Source organism: Cynocephalus volans, chromosome 8 (genome assembly GCF_027409185.1).
Source record: "Cynocephalus volans isolate mCynVol1 chromosome 8, mCynVol1.pri, whole genome shotgun sequence".
NCBI classification, from domain to species: domain Eukaryota; kingdom Metazoa; phylum Chordata; class Mammalia; order Dermoptera; family Cynocephalidae; genus Cynocephalus; species Cynocephalus volans.
In genome coordinates, this window is record NC_084467.1 from 98121858 (window position 1) to 98138234 (window position 16377).

The following is a 16377-nucleotide window of genomic DNA, read 5'->3' on the forward strand; positions in this document are numbered from 1 at the left end:
CCGATTAGAGTCACTCAGTCGTCTGGAGTCGGAGGTGATACTTATGCTTCTGGGGGTGTTCTTGCTGAGGTCCGGGTAAGGCTGCGGGGCTCGGTTTTGGGAATACCGCCAGGATGTGGTGAGGGCAATTCCCACAGGAGGAGTGGAGCTAGGGCCGGATGCTCTGGGACGAGGCATTAGGATATAGCTGTGTATGGGCTCACGCGAGGCGAAGGCAGTTCTCATTCGTCGCGCAGGGTGGTCTCGCGCGCGGAGTTGTGGGGAGGGCGAGGAGCAGCTGCCTCTCTGGCCCCGTGTGGACAGATTGAGCTGGCGAAGCGCCGGTACGGGAGCCCGGAGACTGTTGCGTGGAAGCCGAAGGTCGGGGTGGGAAGATCCGCGGCAGGCCAACACTGGGCGGGCCAAGGGCTGGGGGCGCTGCCTGCGTGGAACCGACCTTGCCTATCAGGTCCACACCCTCCTGCTCGGGTGCTGCCGAGTCCACAAACCGTGTGGCATCTTGTGCCGGCTTTGCCTTCCCTTTGGAATGGGGTGCTGGTGTTTCGTGAGTAGGCCTCGCTTCTCGGTCAGCAACTTTTCTAGAAATTTCAGCCTATATTGACAAGCTCTGAGATAACTAGCTGGGGTCCATTTCAGTAGTATTCTTGGAAGAAGAAAGGACAGGAGGGTTGGTAGTGTTTACCGGTGTTCCCAGGAACACTGGATGAGTGGAATCTTTACATTCAGCCGTGTTTAACTTGTTTTCTCCATTTTGGTGCTTGGCATTTTTGTGTCATTTTTGGCATTTTGTATCACTGGTATTGAGTATATATAATTTTGCATGAAATCTTTTAGTTCATCAGTGAATCCATATTACGATAGCAGGTAAATTCATTGTTGTCTTTCAACAAATATTAGTGCCTTACCTTGTATGTGAACGAAGAATAAAGATTCAGTTCCAGCTTTCGAACTAGTATGAAAGTGTTCAACACGTGTGTATTAAATTGACCGACATACAGAACAAGTTAAACTGTGGTAAGGGCATTTAGCACATTACTAATTTAGGACCACTGGCGTTCACATAGAATTCCAGAGATTGAAGTTCTAAAAGCATTTTGCTGCATTTTCTTTCTGTGCCGAGAAAAACTAATTAAAGCCCCTCGTACAACTTGTCTTTACAGCCCTTCCATTTAAGAAATAAACTAGATAAATCTGCCTCTCATGTTACCACCAATTACATTTTATTGTATAGTAAATTTCTTGTTTTCTAGGCTACAGATTTGTTCATTTATGCTGGCTAAAGGTGCTAGTGATGTTCTTTTTGAGGGTCATGCTGTGCTATCCTTTTTAAGGGAATAGAAAAATAATTTATAAAATTCCAGGCGTTTTCTTTTCTTTTCTTTTCTTTTTTTTTTTTTTTAGGAAAAAGTTATTTCCTTTTTTAAGGAATGCAAGATTTCACTTCAGAATACTAGATCTAAGTTGTATTACACTGTACTGTTTTTGCTTGCAAGTGTGTTGAAAAAGGCTTTTGCTTTTGTAAACTTGCTCTATATCACTTGTTAAATAATCCCGAACTTATTCCTATGATCCTATTAGTTTTCTTTTTCTTTTTTCTTCCTTCCTTTTTTCCTTTCCCTTTCCCTTCCTTTTTCTTTATAATTTGCCCTGCCTCCCTTAATAGTGTCAGCCATTAGTATTTTTCTTTAGCATGCCATAAAGGTGGGAAAGAGGTGTATAGTAACCAATTCCCCTGTGAAAGGACTGTAAACATACTGCTGAATCAGTGCAGATCAAAACTTGGCACCCTTAGACATGGGGAGGATGTAAATTCTGGAATTTCACACAACAGGTTGGACACTGTGTGAGCTTATGCTCTGCTCAGCAGTTGGAGATTTTTTTTTTTTTATGTGATACTTGTCAGATGTTCCCCATGCTTAAGTCCACATAGGAATAACATAAGCAGTATGCCATTATCCTCAGCTGCTATAAACACAGATGTTCTATATGATTGACTTTTTAAGGACCACAAAATTGTATATAATTTTAGTAGAGGTATTTAGTAAATATATTTTTGTACCTTTGTTGGACTTTTCACATAAATAATCATGCCTGCACAAAGAAAATTCTTTGTCAGATCATATATGTTCTTCTCTTTTGGACTCAGAAAACAGTTTGTTGACAGCCTGTTATAACTTAGCTGTTTACAAGACCTGCTCCCCGCCCCCACTGTTGAGCTTCTTGAGGGTATGGAATGGCGTGTTTCAATATTTGTTTCCTCAGGATTTAGAACAATTAAGTGCTCATTAAATACTAAACAAATCATATTTATTCATTGTTCAGTAAGTACTGATGATGTACTTAGTGCTGAGTATAGTATGAGATTGTGGGAAAAGAATGTTAACAAGATAGGCATGGCCTTTGCACTCATGGAACTTACAGAGTAGTGTGGGAGAAGGACCAAAAAAAGTTTGGATAAGTGCTATGAAGGGAGCAGAGCACTAGAGCCAGGTTATAATAGAGGAGGACAGTTTACTGATTACAAGTGGAAAGATTATAATAGCTATAGGACTGTTACCAGTATTATCCTAAGCTAATTACAGGTGATGGGAATTTTATACAGTTTAAAATACTCACTTTTACTATTGTAACTTATGAAAACATCCTCAGTTAAAATAGTTCAAATAGGTTGCGTTCTGAAATTATAGGTTTCTTTATAAGTTCAATGGTTGCTTTCCATTACATCAGAATAAAATCTCAACTCTTTGCCATGGTCTATAAACCTCTGCATTCTATAATTCTTGAACTTTATTTTGTTACTGATATACTCCTGTTGAGCCATGATGATCTCTCAGGTACCTGAGCCAAGACAAGCTCTTTCCTGCCACAGGGCCTGTTCCATTTTCTTGGACTATTCTTCCTGCTCTTAGAAGGTCTAGCATCTTCTTTTCCTCTGTTATAAAAGCTATTTCTTCAGACTTCAACCACCCTATGTAAAATGTGAACCCCCAACTGTTTTCTGGCTCAGCATTTTGTTTTTCTTGTAGCATTTATCACAGTGTGTAATGCTGTTTGCTTGTTTACCAGTTTTTATTTTCCCACTGGACATAGGAGCTGGTACCATGTCTGTCTTGTTCACTGCATCTGGATACTGGCTGAACACATTTGGAACTTGGGATCCACTTTCTCATAAAAGCCTGTTATGACTGGTGGCTAGGTTTCTAGGCTAACAGCAATAATTTTATTTATTTATTTATTTCAAGAAAATATGAGAAAAGGAAATTTTCTGCTCACCTTTTTTGGACATAGGCCTGACTCCATATGAAAGTCTCAAGTGGCTAAAATAACTTTTGTAATATGTGTTCCTCCTTTCCATATTTCCATCCAACATCTTTTTTTCTTTCTCTATATAGTCCTGATGTTCCTATTGTAGCCAGTCTACCCTAGTCTGTTCCCTTGAGCTATGCTTGTTTTTTATTTGCTAAAATTGAGAAGCTTCTGGTTTTTTCTGAAATGGTTTTCATGGCAGTAGCCCCCACATCTGAGATGTGGTGAAAGGAAGGAAGGATGATGATGGACTGTGGCAATGACAGCAACCTCTGTGGCTATTTGTATGTGTTGAAAATAAAACAGCCATCTTTATGTCAGAGGCTACATGTCTCTGAATTTATATTTGCAGTGTTGATGCTAATAGCTTCACAGAGACAATGTTGCTGAACTGAAATGTCAACAAAGAAAACCTTAAAAAACTCATTGCCTCTTTTCATGTATGAATTATATAATGGCTAGATCTAGAAAGAGTTGTCAAAATGTAGATTTTTCTAAAAGAGAAATGGAAAGTTTAAAGAAAACTAGGTCACGGGGGAAAAACTCAGGAGAGTATCAGTTTATCGACTAGTCCTGCCAAATGCGCAGACTTAAAACCTTTAGGATCAGTTGCTTGTAGCTGTTTAGTGCTAAAAGCAGGCTATCACCCTCAATATATCACCTTTTTTTTTTCCTTAGCAGTAGGAGAATGGAACACTGCAACAGCAAAATACAAGTGGATTTCACTAAACTTTTTATTCCTGTTTAAAGTAAAATTCCATGAGAGCTGATTATAGCAAATATATCCTTCAAAATGACTATAGAAAATTTGGCTATTAGAAAGCTAAGTGTTCTGGTGGTTATTGGTCTGTCATCCGATCTCAAGTGATCTCATCATCAGTTGTTTAACATTATATAAACATGGCTTTAAAACAGGTTTAATCAGTAACTTTGTGGTATAGTTGTGTGGAGAAATCTTTGAAATAGTAAGAAATTAGCTTTGATTTGCCATCTTGGTTTGAAGTATATTTTTATTTTGAAGCACCTCATTGGTTAAATTGTGGCACTAATTCGACTATAATGACTGTTTTGATATATATTGGTATATATGATTAACAGAAGTTTTGGATGCCACCCAGTGACACTGAAATTTTGGAATTTGGGAATATATTTATGGGAATATAGGGAAGAAGTTCTGGTCTGTATGTGACACCAACATTGTGTTCACATGTCTAGCCCAGCCATGGCTGGGTGTCCCTCAGGTCTGTGAATCTATGCCTGTATGTCCATGTGCTTGCTCATGAGCTGTGTTCTTGTGTTTTCATATTCTGTGTTATGCAACCCTGTGCCCCACTTACCAGGTTGCCCCTGCAGCCTGGGTCCATAGCCCTATAGCATGATTTCAGTCCGGTGCTTTCCACCCTGGGTGGCAGGGGCATCCTATCCTGTCCTATCACAGCTGACTCTGGGCCTTGGCCTGGCCTCACCACATTCCAGGGGTTGCATGCCCTCCATTTCTTCTACACTGGCCTTCACTGGTCCTCAGGGCCTCCCTCTACCTGGGAGAGGGTGGCTTGTGCCACTCTCATGACCACTCTGCCAAGTTAGAGTAAACTGGGATCCTGTCACAGAAAAAAAAAAAAAGAAAAAAAGGACAACTGGGCATGTTTTGGTACTAGATCTATTGTCAAGATATCCTAGACTCTTGAATGATGCACAATCTGTATTCCCATAGTGCACCATTTCTGGGAATTTCATGTTGCTTTCTGGATAGTTTCAACCAGAAGATCAAGGTATACCTCTCTTGGTTCAATGGCACTATCCTTTTAGTTCTATTAAGATTATTTCTTTTTCTTTTCTATTTCTTTCTTTCTTTCTTTCTTTTTTTTTTTAAATCTTATGATCTCTCTTCCTGTTCCTGCTCGTTAACTATGGTTCTCCCCAAGATTCTTTATTCTTTTCCTTTTCCCATCATACTTAAACCCTTCAAGAACTTTTCTACTTTCTAGTCTTAGTAACTAGACTTTAGCTTTTAAGTTGATGAGTTGAAATTTTCATCTTACCCAAATTCTAGTCTTTTGATTTTTGTCTAAAACATCTGTACTTAACTTTTAGTTCCCCTCTAATTCCCCTCCCGACCCCAACAGCCAAAAAATAACAAACTGATTTTCCTTTCCAACTTTCCCTTTTGACAGCAGATACTGTTGTCAAAAGGGAAAGGCTCTAGCTATGGTACTAGGTACTAGGATCTAGATGTGGACTCCTTTTTCTCCTGCTCTTTCACCTCATATGTCTAATTCTTAAACATTTTCTGCTAATTCTTTCTTCTAAGTAGAAATTACTTATAGACTTGACTGTCTTTCATATTTCCATTTTGCCACCCTACTCCAGGCCCTCACCACTTCAAACCTTTGGGATCACCTTACTAATTTTTAATTGTTCCCATTACTTTCTCCATTTTGATGAATATATATATAGCTACCCTATTAATCTTGAAAATACTCTTGTAATTATTTTCCTACACTGTTTAATTACTTATAATAATAATGTTATTTCTAATGTTTTTTAAATCAAGTGCAAGCGCTTCAGAGATAAAACTCAAGGTCCTTTATCAACATTTATCACTTAACCCACTTACACTTTTTTTCTTACTGCTTCCTCAGTTCATCAGGTCACTTTGCTAATACATATACAGTCGGGCCTCCATAACTGCAGTTTCACATCCATGGATTCAACCAAATATTTGAATATAAAAAATACTCGAAAATAAAAAAATGACAATACAACAATTAAAAATAATACAGATTTAAAAAAATTCAGTATAACAACTATATACATCACATTTACATTATACTAGGCATTATAAGTAATCTAAAGATGATTTAAAATTCATAGGAAGATATATGTAGGTTAAATGCAAATACTATGCTACTTTATATAAGGGACTTGAGCATCCTCAGATTTTGATATGGGATTATGGCATGTCCTCAGATTATGGCATGTCCTGAAAACCAGTAGCCCACAGATACTGAGGGATGACTGTATGTTGTCTTAGAGTTAATTTTTTTCGTTGTTGTTTGCCCCCCTCATAGAATATTATCTATTTACCTTTCCACCAATAAAGAAGTTTTCTTTTTTGATTTAGCTTAAACAAAAACGCTGTGTTTGTTTGAACACCACTTACCCTATGATTTGGGCAATTAACCTCACTGTGCCTTAGTTTCTTTTTTTTTTTTTTTTTGTAAAAATGGGAATAATTAACAGTCCCTGCCTTCCAGGGTTGCTGTGATTATTAAATGAGTTAATATATTCAAAATCCTTAAAAGTTTTTGGTATAAATAAGTGCTTAATAAATATTAGCTATTATCGTTAAATAAAAATCTAGTTTAGAACCTACTTCATTCAAGTTATTCCTCTGATATTACTAATTTGCTAGCCTCGGAACCTCAATTTCCATATTCAGCATGTGAAATGATTAGACTATTTCTAACACTTGTTCCATTATACTACTGAGAACAGTGTGAGATAGAAAAACAGTATGAGCTTTGAAGTCAAACTGTAAGGTAACAGAAATCATCTTACTATTAAAATCCCTTAATATTTTTCTCTTAAAGGTGAGGTTATTTACCTTCAATACTTCGGGAAGAACTAGAACCAAAATCAGGTCCCTAGTTGTCTGATCCTGATTGATATTTATTATTCTCTTAGCCATTTGATTTTTTTTATTTACTGATTTGATATAAGATGTAAATAGTGACTGACAGATGTATCTTTTTTTCTTTCCAGCTAAAGCACCAGCCACAAAAAGCTACAAAATAAGATAAATAATTGTCTCCAAATAAAAGAAAACCAAGATCCATGAGTGGGCATCGGTCAACAAGGAAACGATGCGGAGATTCTCACCTGGACGCCCCTTTGGGCTTCGGGCATATGAGTACTACAGGGTGTATATTAAATAAATTGTTTCAGTTACCTACACCACCATTGTCAAGACACCAGCTAAAGCGGTTAGAAGAACACAGATATCAGAGTGCTGGACGGTCCCTGCTTGAGCCCTTAATGCAAGGGTATTGGGAGTGGCTAGTTGGACGAGTTCCCTCCTGGATTGCTCCAAATCTCATCACCATCATTGGACTGTCAATAAATATCTGTACAACTGTTTTATTAGTCTTCTACTGCCCTACAGCTACAGAGCAGGTAAGAGGAATTTCATAACAGCAAATATGAACATTTGTTGTATAGCAGAAACATTGCAACTGGTATTTGGGGATCATTTTAACTAAAGATATGATAGTCTGACAGCTATTTGTCAGCTATTCTAAAATATACTATCACATACACTACTGGTGCTAAAGCTCATAAGTGCAGCCTACTTTATACACTATTGCTGATTAGAAACCAGAAGCAAAGGGTAGACTCTGATCCTACTAAATAAATGTTAGCAGGGATTAACATGTAACATGTTCCTTTTAAAATCACTAAATCTCAATTCTTCACAAAAGAGTTTTATACTGTTTTTAATGGCTGAATAAAGTCTTAGCAGAGTTTAAAATGATCAGAGAGAAAAGTTTCTGGTGTTTGAGATGGCATAACTGTAAACCAGTCTTATCAAAAGTGTTTTCCTCTCCATTCCAGTAAGAATTTTCAGTATCCCTTTTCTCTTGTAAACATGTGTGGCTGATAGACTTCAGGTATATCACTATTTTTCTAACAAGGCAAAGGAAGTGTAAGAAAAAGTCAGTATATTGTATTTCCTGTTCATATCCTGCTCTGGCTGCCTTAAAAGAAAGGAACATGGTATTGCTTTCAAAGACTCTCTACCTAGGCCTTCTCAGATCCAAGCTTCTCTCCTTCCATTATCTTCTGTTACCTTCTGTACCCATTACTTGAAACCAAAGCTAGAACTCTTCATCAGAATGGGTAAATTGATGTTTATTTCTTTGGTTTAAAATTTCCTTGTCAAAAAGTGAACTAAGGTACTTAGGTAGCTGAAGGAATCAGAAACATTTGTTCTGCCTTTATTAATCTAAATGATTAGTCTCAGGTAACCTAAGAAGATAGAAGATGATCCTTAACTAAAGATGTCAAAGTGACTGAACTATATGAAATTATAATGGCCACAATGTTCCTAACTTGTTTTAAGTTTGAAGTAATATTTTTTTAAAGTAGTCTTTTCAAGAATAGGATGTCTCTCTCCACAAAGCCCAATCCAGAGTGACAGATATTGGGGGACCTGAACACACCTTTCAGCATTGGACAGATGATCTAGGCAACAGATCAACAAAGTAACCATTACTCTTTCAGAGGGAGAGAAGAAATCTAGGGGTTATCAGTGGTGGGAGCGGGGAGAGGGGGGATAGGGAGAGATTGGACAAGGGACATAAAGAATAAGTACAATTTGTTATAATATACATACTAGTAATATTGATCAAAAAAAAAAGATGATAGGGGGAAAAAAGTAGTCTTTTCAGGTGATTTGTCCTTTGAGATGAATTACCACCATCCAGCCCTCTATCTTTTTCTGTTTTCATCAATACATTTGTTTCCACATATATTTCTTAAAATGAATGGCTGTTGTTCACAGTTACCCATAAAACATGATTTTTGTCTTCCTCCAGTTGCTCATTTTCCCCCACCCTTGAATACCTTTATTTTAATTCCTCTTTTACTATACAAATACAGTCCATACAGATTGTGTGGATATATTTCTGGGTTTCCCTTCCTTTCTTAAGTATCTTGCTGTATATCAGTCAGGATACTTAAAAAAACAAAAACCAATACAATTCTTTAAATATGTCCTGGGATTCTTTATCACATATCCTTTGACATGTTTCACCTGGGTCCTTCCTGAGGACCTGACTACTTCCAGAGGAGTTTTGTTTTGCCCACATCTTACATATACTTAGAGATATAGTAGAACAATAGGTGGGTTGATTCCACTGGGAGCCCTCCAATAGTCCTAAGCTAGTTCTAGGATGAGGATCAGGGAGCGAAAGCAAGTTCAAAGGTAGCTCAGCCACAAATAGTCATTCGTTGAACACCCTAGAATATACCAGGTACCGTGTCCCCCCATAGTACTTTTCCATAGCCTCTGTTCTTAAGTGATTCAGAATTATTAGAGTAATCTTAGGATTAGTTAAACCTTGGTGAGATTTCCAGCTTAAGAACTATTCTGATCATAAGGAACTTTTTGGGATTGCTGCTGGGAAGAATCCAGGTGGAATATGGCTGAGCCACTGTTAGTTGCTCTGCAAGGGAAGGTAATGTCCTATAAAGGGTATGCCTGGATGCATTTGTAGCTGCATGGTAGAAGACTTTGTTAGGCTTAGATCAGAATGCATTAAGATAGGTCATGGCTATCTTCCATGATAGGATCTGTCATCCCTGTGATGTTCAGTAAGATATGTAAATTCTCAGTCATACTTTATCTTTATAAATCTTATTTTTTAGTATTATAATGATTAGGTAAGATCATGCATTTAGGGTGTCTAGCATATAATGCTCAATAAACGATAGGTGATTATTGTTTCAATGGTCAAAAATATTAAGTATATAACCTATTCTTTTTACCCACAACCCCCCTCCCTTTCCCAGTTTCCTCTAATAATACATAATATATGGTGTCACAAGAAGTCAAGGGGTTCATTCTCTAAATTTATTATGCAGTGAAATTCTCACTGATTATAGCTCTAATTCTTTTAGACCTTATACCAGTGGGTGATCATTGTTTCATGTCTACATGAACAGTATTCTAAACTTCCCATATATTTTTATGTTGCTGATTTTTGGAGTGGCTCAGAGTTTTGTTGTCAGGTTTTTGTTTTTGTTTTTGTTTTTTTGTGGTGGCTGGCCAGTAGGGTATCCAAACCCTTGATCTTGGTGTTGTAACACCTGGCTCTAACCAACTGAATTAACTGGCCATCCCATGGATCAGAGTTTTAGATACCAATCTTTCTATAATAAAAGGTCACTATTGTAATGGTTTCAGTTGGGTTTGTTTTTTGTTAGAAAAGTCACATTTCCTAGTACATATGAAAGGAAAATGAGTTTGTTCTTATTTTTCAAATTCCTAAGGCAGGGATGTTGACATCTCTCTTTTTATCTGGGGTACCAAAATATCCCCTTGATCTGTTTGTTACTATGTATTTAAACTTCATCAGCTAGTAGCTTTGGTTTTAGTATCGTAAGTTAATTTGGAATTTGTCTTTCAGCTTGATAGATGTTAATATGCTGAGTTAAGCTTGCCACATAAGACAGACAGAGGAAGTCAGAGTTATTTATTTTATACACATGAAAATCCAAACTGAGCTATGCCATTACCAATAAAAGTTCTATCAAATTTAAATATAAATTTAAATTTGGAATATTATCATAAGAGGTTTTTTGTTTAAATGCTCAATTGTTTTTGTTTTTATGTTGCTAGATTTAATGCTTTTGATTTAATTCACTAAAAAATAACATGTTCGATTTTTTTTTAGCATAGAAAAATGAAAAAATTAAAATGGCATGTTGTCTGTAATCCCACTACCCAGTTATCTTCTATTGACATTAAAAAGGGAAAGGAAAAAAATGACACACTTAGAAAAATTCAAACAAAGAAATGTATAAAACAAAAAAATAAAATCTCTTTTTTACTTGCCTTTTCTTGTCACCCCTTCCAATCCATCTCCTCAAACATAACAGTGTTTAACAATTTTTTGATGCATCCTCCCAGAAAAAAACATTTACTCTTGCACCAGCATATGTATATATTTGTATGTATATGAATCCTTCAATTCTGTTTCAGAAGTTCAATAAAACTGTATATGTTTCTTAGAATTTTTTGCCTGAGTCAACTCTCATATAAACATCTCTGCAAGATTTTACAAATTGGTTAATTGTCAGATTGTCATAAGATTATTTGCTTATGTTGGTTCTCTACCCACCTATCAGGGGGTAATGATTTCCTGACTGATATATTAGCTTCTTCATTTATTCAGGGTTTCTCCCAGGCTCTTAACCCAGCTGAGACCATACTTATTCTTGAATTAGAAGGCTTTCTTTTTAAAATACTTCCAAGAGTTATGAAATAATGAGAACAAGGAAGAAGAGTGTAAATATTAGTTTAGTGTTCTACAGACTCACAGGAAAAAAGGAAAATGCAAAGATAAGAGAGCTTTACTCTTTTTTAGGTATGTAATTACTATTTTGCAATTTTCTAGGATTGTGTGTATACTAATAGTTGAACTTTTTTAGGTATGTAATTACTATTTTGCAATTTTCTAGGATTGTGTGTATACTAATAGTTGAAATTGTCTCTGTTCCAGAGTAACACTTTGCCGCATTAAAATCCTAAGTTTAGACCCCAAGAAGTGCTTAGCTTTAAATCCCCTAAAGTAGAGCTATCCAGTTGAACTTTCTGTGATGATGGATGTGTTCTATATCTTTGTGGTCCAATATGTTAGTCATAGCCACATGTGGCTATTGAGCATTTGAAATGTGCCTGGTGCAACTGAGGAGCTGAATTTTTAATATTACTTTATTTTAATTAAACTGAAATAGTAACACATAGCTCCTGGCTCCTGTACAGGACAGCATAACTCTAGAGAGTTAATTGGATTCCTTTAGGAGCAAGAAGTGGTAGACCCAAAGTCCGGAAGGAGGGGTTCTTAGTCACATAGGATTAATTACCCAGTTCAGTAGGCTTGCATGTGAAGTATGGTTACATAACCACAATTATGAGTTCAGGGTTTGTAACTCTAGTTTAGGAAAGGTATGTACTATGGTTCTCTTGATAATCATAACCTCAGTGTCTTAAAATGTGGGACTCCAGGAAAATGTTTAAGAGAAGATTCTTACCTTTTAATAGCAGAGTACAGAATAGATCTCTATCGGAGAGAAACCCCTTTGCAGTATAGAATATACTTAATGTTATTTGCAGTTCTGAGTGTTTAATATTAACAGTGTAACTTAATAACCAGTGTCTGAGAAAATACTTCGTGATTATAAAAAAATTTTTTATGGCCTGGGCATGGGAAAATAATGAAAAATGATACAAAACACTCTGTACATTCTTAAAGATAACAAAATAGAAGTTCTCCTTTTAAAAATACACAACATTTAAATTCAATACCAGCAGTTCAATTTGTGTTTGGGAAAAGAGAAACTATTCCTTGAAGATGTGACTATAAATATTTGAAAAATAACATTTTGAGTTCTCTGTGCACTTGATCATCAGTTCCCTAGTGTTGTTCTGTGGACCACTGAAGAAGTGCATTTAAAAATAAATTACATGCTGAAATAAATTTTGAAAATGTCAGTATATTGTGTCCCCGTATTGAATATTCATAGTGTTCATTAGCAATATTAAGGGCTGTAAGAAGTCCTTCAGTAGAGAAATCTGTTTAACATTGTTTAATCTAGTGTTTCCCTCATGAGGTTAACATGGAATTTTCTTTTCTAATAATATCTGTAAACATTTTGAAAGATACAATTTGGGAAAAACTGTACTAGATTATTTATTAATTGACTTTCAGAATCTAAATGGTGGGTGGAATCTTATAGAAGATACCTTGTTTAATTTCTCATGTGATTTCTGTAATGTCCCTGTGAAGTAGTTATCCGTCATCTGCTTGAGAACCCCTAAAAGCAGGGAGTTTAATTCTTTTACGATCCCAGTTGTCTCAATAAGTTCTTCATTATGTAGCACTTCGATCTTCTCTTCTGTAGTGTCCCACCAGAAGTACTCCTCTAGAGAATGAAAATAAAATATCTGCAGGTAAAAATATATTAGCCAAACAGAGTAACTGGTATGTCTGAATACTCTTGCCTTCCTCATTTTGTTTCACAGGCACCTCTGTGGGCATATATTGCTTGTGCATGTGGCCTTTTCATTTACCAGTCTTTGGATGCTATAGATGGGAAACAGGCAAGAAGAACCAATAGTAGTTCTCCTTTGGGAGAGCTTTTTGATCATGGTTGTGATTCACTATCAACAGGTATGGTTGATTTTTTTTAATGTTAATGATTGTTAACTGATAAAAGCAATGTGATAAACAGTGTTAGAATAAATAAGAGGTTTATTTAGCTATCAGAATAAGTAATTTTGTATTAAATTTTAGTATTTTTCAAAAGACTATATGAATCTGGTTAGTATTTGTTCATTATTGGCAGTATTGGAAAATGTAGAAATTAAATTAATTTATACTTAAGTATTTTTAATCCTGAATATTGTTTTTGGCATCTTTTGTTTTTAAAATCTTAGGGCATAATTGTCATCAAAAATTTCATAAATTATAGATAAGAGTACAATAGTGGGAGACTAGTTAGGTAATTTGTGGTCTTTATATTTAAATGAATATTATGGGGATATTTAAAATTATGTTGTAGATTAGGGTTATAATATATGTTATAATGGGCTTGGTTAAAAAGACTAGGACGGATGAGTTGGAGATCTAAGTTACAGCATGAGACTATAGTTAATATTGTATTATATACTGAAAATTTCCTAAGAGAGTAGACTTCAGATGCTATTACCACAGGTGGAAAAAAAATATTAACTATGGAAGGAAGATAATGGATCAGTTAATTTTCTTAACTGTTGTAATCATTTCACTATGTATATGTATATCAAAATAGTAAATTGTACACCTTAAATTTGTACAAAAGAAAAAAAGACTAAGAAAAAATAAAGTGCTAGCAATAGATGGGTTACTATAGTTAGGTTATAGGTAATATGTCTTTATATGCACTATTTTGCAAGTTTTGAAATTAATGTTTTAGTACATTTTTAGAGAAAAAAAAGATTTAGAAACTAAATGACAGTTTCTAACTAGTCTTTCTGATAGGAACTTTCCTGCCTTATTTATATTTAGTTTCTCAGTAGTTTTCTTGTCATTTGGGACAGCATTTAAAATATTTAAAAAGAAACAAACAAAACTCCCCAAAAGTTTTACCTCCTGAATCCAGATTTGCAGATGTAGGTGCATGTCAAAATCATTGCTTCAGTGTATCCTGACAGCAGCTTGCTTAGTAGAGGAGGAAGAGCAACTAAACTCTTACAACTTTTAAAAGTCAAGGGAAGAAAAACTCACAACTTCCACTATGTAAAAGCTAGTTGAGTATCTTGAAAGGTTATAATTTAACCAGGTGACTGCAGAATGACAGGTATTGTCTTTTTTATTTTATTTACTTAATCGTTTTATTTATTTTTTATTTTATTTTATTTTTGTGTGTGTGGCTGACTGGTACGGGTATCCGAACCCTTGACCTTGGTGTTAATGCCCTCCCAAGTGAGCTAACCAGCCAGCTCATATTTTTTATTTTAGATGACAGTCATTTTTGCTTTGTAGTTTGAGTTCCAAACTTTTATAGGAAGTCTTTTTCTATGTATGTCACCCACACTGTATCTGCTGAACAAGAGAAGGCAGTTATCAACCTGAAGCAAATAGGTCTCTTTGTGGATTGTGTAGTCCCTTTGTTTTTCTTTCTTTTTGACTTTCTGCCTTGTAACTTTTTACTGTTCAATAGTACCACTATCTCTAAGTTAGGAGAATACTCTAAAAAGTGCTCAAGTATTTCCTTCAAGAACTTTGGTTCCACTAAATTGTTCAGTGAAAGAAAAGATTGAAAATATGGTGTAAAAGATAATGTAAAAGATTATTTCCTACTTTTCTGGGACCATAGATAGCTGAGAGTAGATTATACATTCACAGCATATTTTCTTTTTATCTTATCTAAAATCCTTTCAGCTCAGTTAATGTTTGTTATTTGTATTGTTTAGTTTTCATTGTGATCTTTTTTCTGCAGTTTTTGTAGTTCTTGGAACTTGTATTGCAGTACAACTGGGGACAAACCCTGATTGGATGTTTTTTTGTTGTTTTGCTGCGACATTCATGTTCTATTGTGCACATTGGCAAACATATGTTTCGGGAACATTGCGATTTGGAATGTAAGTAACACTTAATGATCATTTTGTTTTCTCATTCAAATATGAAGAATGTTGCTTATAGGTTTTTGAGTTATTAGGAATTGATCAAATTGCTAAATTAGTTTAAGAAATAAAAGAAATTTTAAAATTTTATTATTATAGTTATTCCATAATATTCTCTGTCATATATCCCTCTGTTATACTTTTAAAAGAAAATATCAGAACCTCCCTACCAGTAGTTTTAAAGCAAGATGAAAAGCATTACCCCTTCCTCACTCATCTCCATTTGTCTTTCCCATAGACAAATTCACTTTTTTCCCCTACTGTTATTCAACTTAATTCCATGTTTTATTTTGATGTATAAAAACACATTTTCAGGAAAGATAAGATAGTTTCTGAGAACAAAGAGCAACTCTCATCTCTAAATTTTATAGCTTAATTAGGTTTTATTATATTCACACTTTTATTTATGGATCTATAAAAATCTAAGTTCTCGATAATTCGGTTGACACGAGCACACAGCATAGATTATTACTGCTAACAAAATGCCTGAGAATTTAAAAATACAAACTTCTTTCAAACTCCAAAATGAATAGTTTCTACCTGGTGATTAGTACTTTTCCATAAATATTAGTGAGTAAACCAGTTTTGGAACAAGGTTAAGGATGGCAGTCACTAACTGGTGTTTCATTAAGTATCACAGATCCAAGTTACACCACTTAAGTTTTTCTTTTTTCATGGCATAGCATTCAAAGAGAAAAAAATTGAGAAGATTATATACCTTATGAAATGTCAAAATAAAAATTTCTGAAGGCCAATGACAGGAGAACATCTTAACCTAGTGTGTAAGATGAATCATTAATGGATTTTTTAAAAAAATTTAGATCTTTAGTATACTTAGTTTTCAAGGCCTTGAAAGAGCCAGGATACATAGAAATTTAACTGTTCAATACAAGTTCATCATATGATTTTTGCTAAATTTATTTAAATAGAATTTAAGATGTTTTTATGACAGTAACTGAATAATTACTAATACTTTCAATGTTAGCTATTTGATAGACATGTCTCAATATAATTTCAAAATAAAGGGGGTTAGAATGTTTAAGGGTCATCTTAAGGTGGTAGTTATTCTTACTACAGATAGTAGCAGAGACGAGTGTCCTGTGAAAACTTGTTTGCCTCTT

The 16377-nt window shown here is 35.2% G+C and overlaps 1 protein-coding gene across 2 annotated transcripts in view; it reads left to right on the top strand.

Annotated features, from left to right (window-relative positions):
* The first annotated feature begins 6 nt into the window (after window positions 1-6).
* Window positions 7-16377, top strand: part of CEPT1 (choline/ethanolamine phosphotransferase 1) — a 38021-nt gene continuing 21650 nt past the window's right edge. For both annotated transcript variants that reach the window (XM_063105560.1, XM_063105559.1), the window contains exons 1-4: window positions 7-75; window positions 7072-7482; window positions 13115-13262; window positions 15073-15214. In XM_063105560.1, coding sequence (XP_062961630.1) covers window positions 7144-7482; window positions 13115-13262; window positions 15073-15214 — 629 coding nt within the window. In that variant the 5' untranslated portion in view covers window positions 7-75; window positions 7072-7143. The remainder of the gene's footprint in view (window positions 76-7071; window positions 7483-13114; window positions 13263-15072; window positions 15215-16377) is intronic.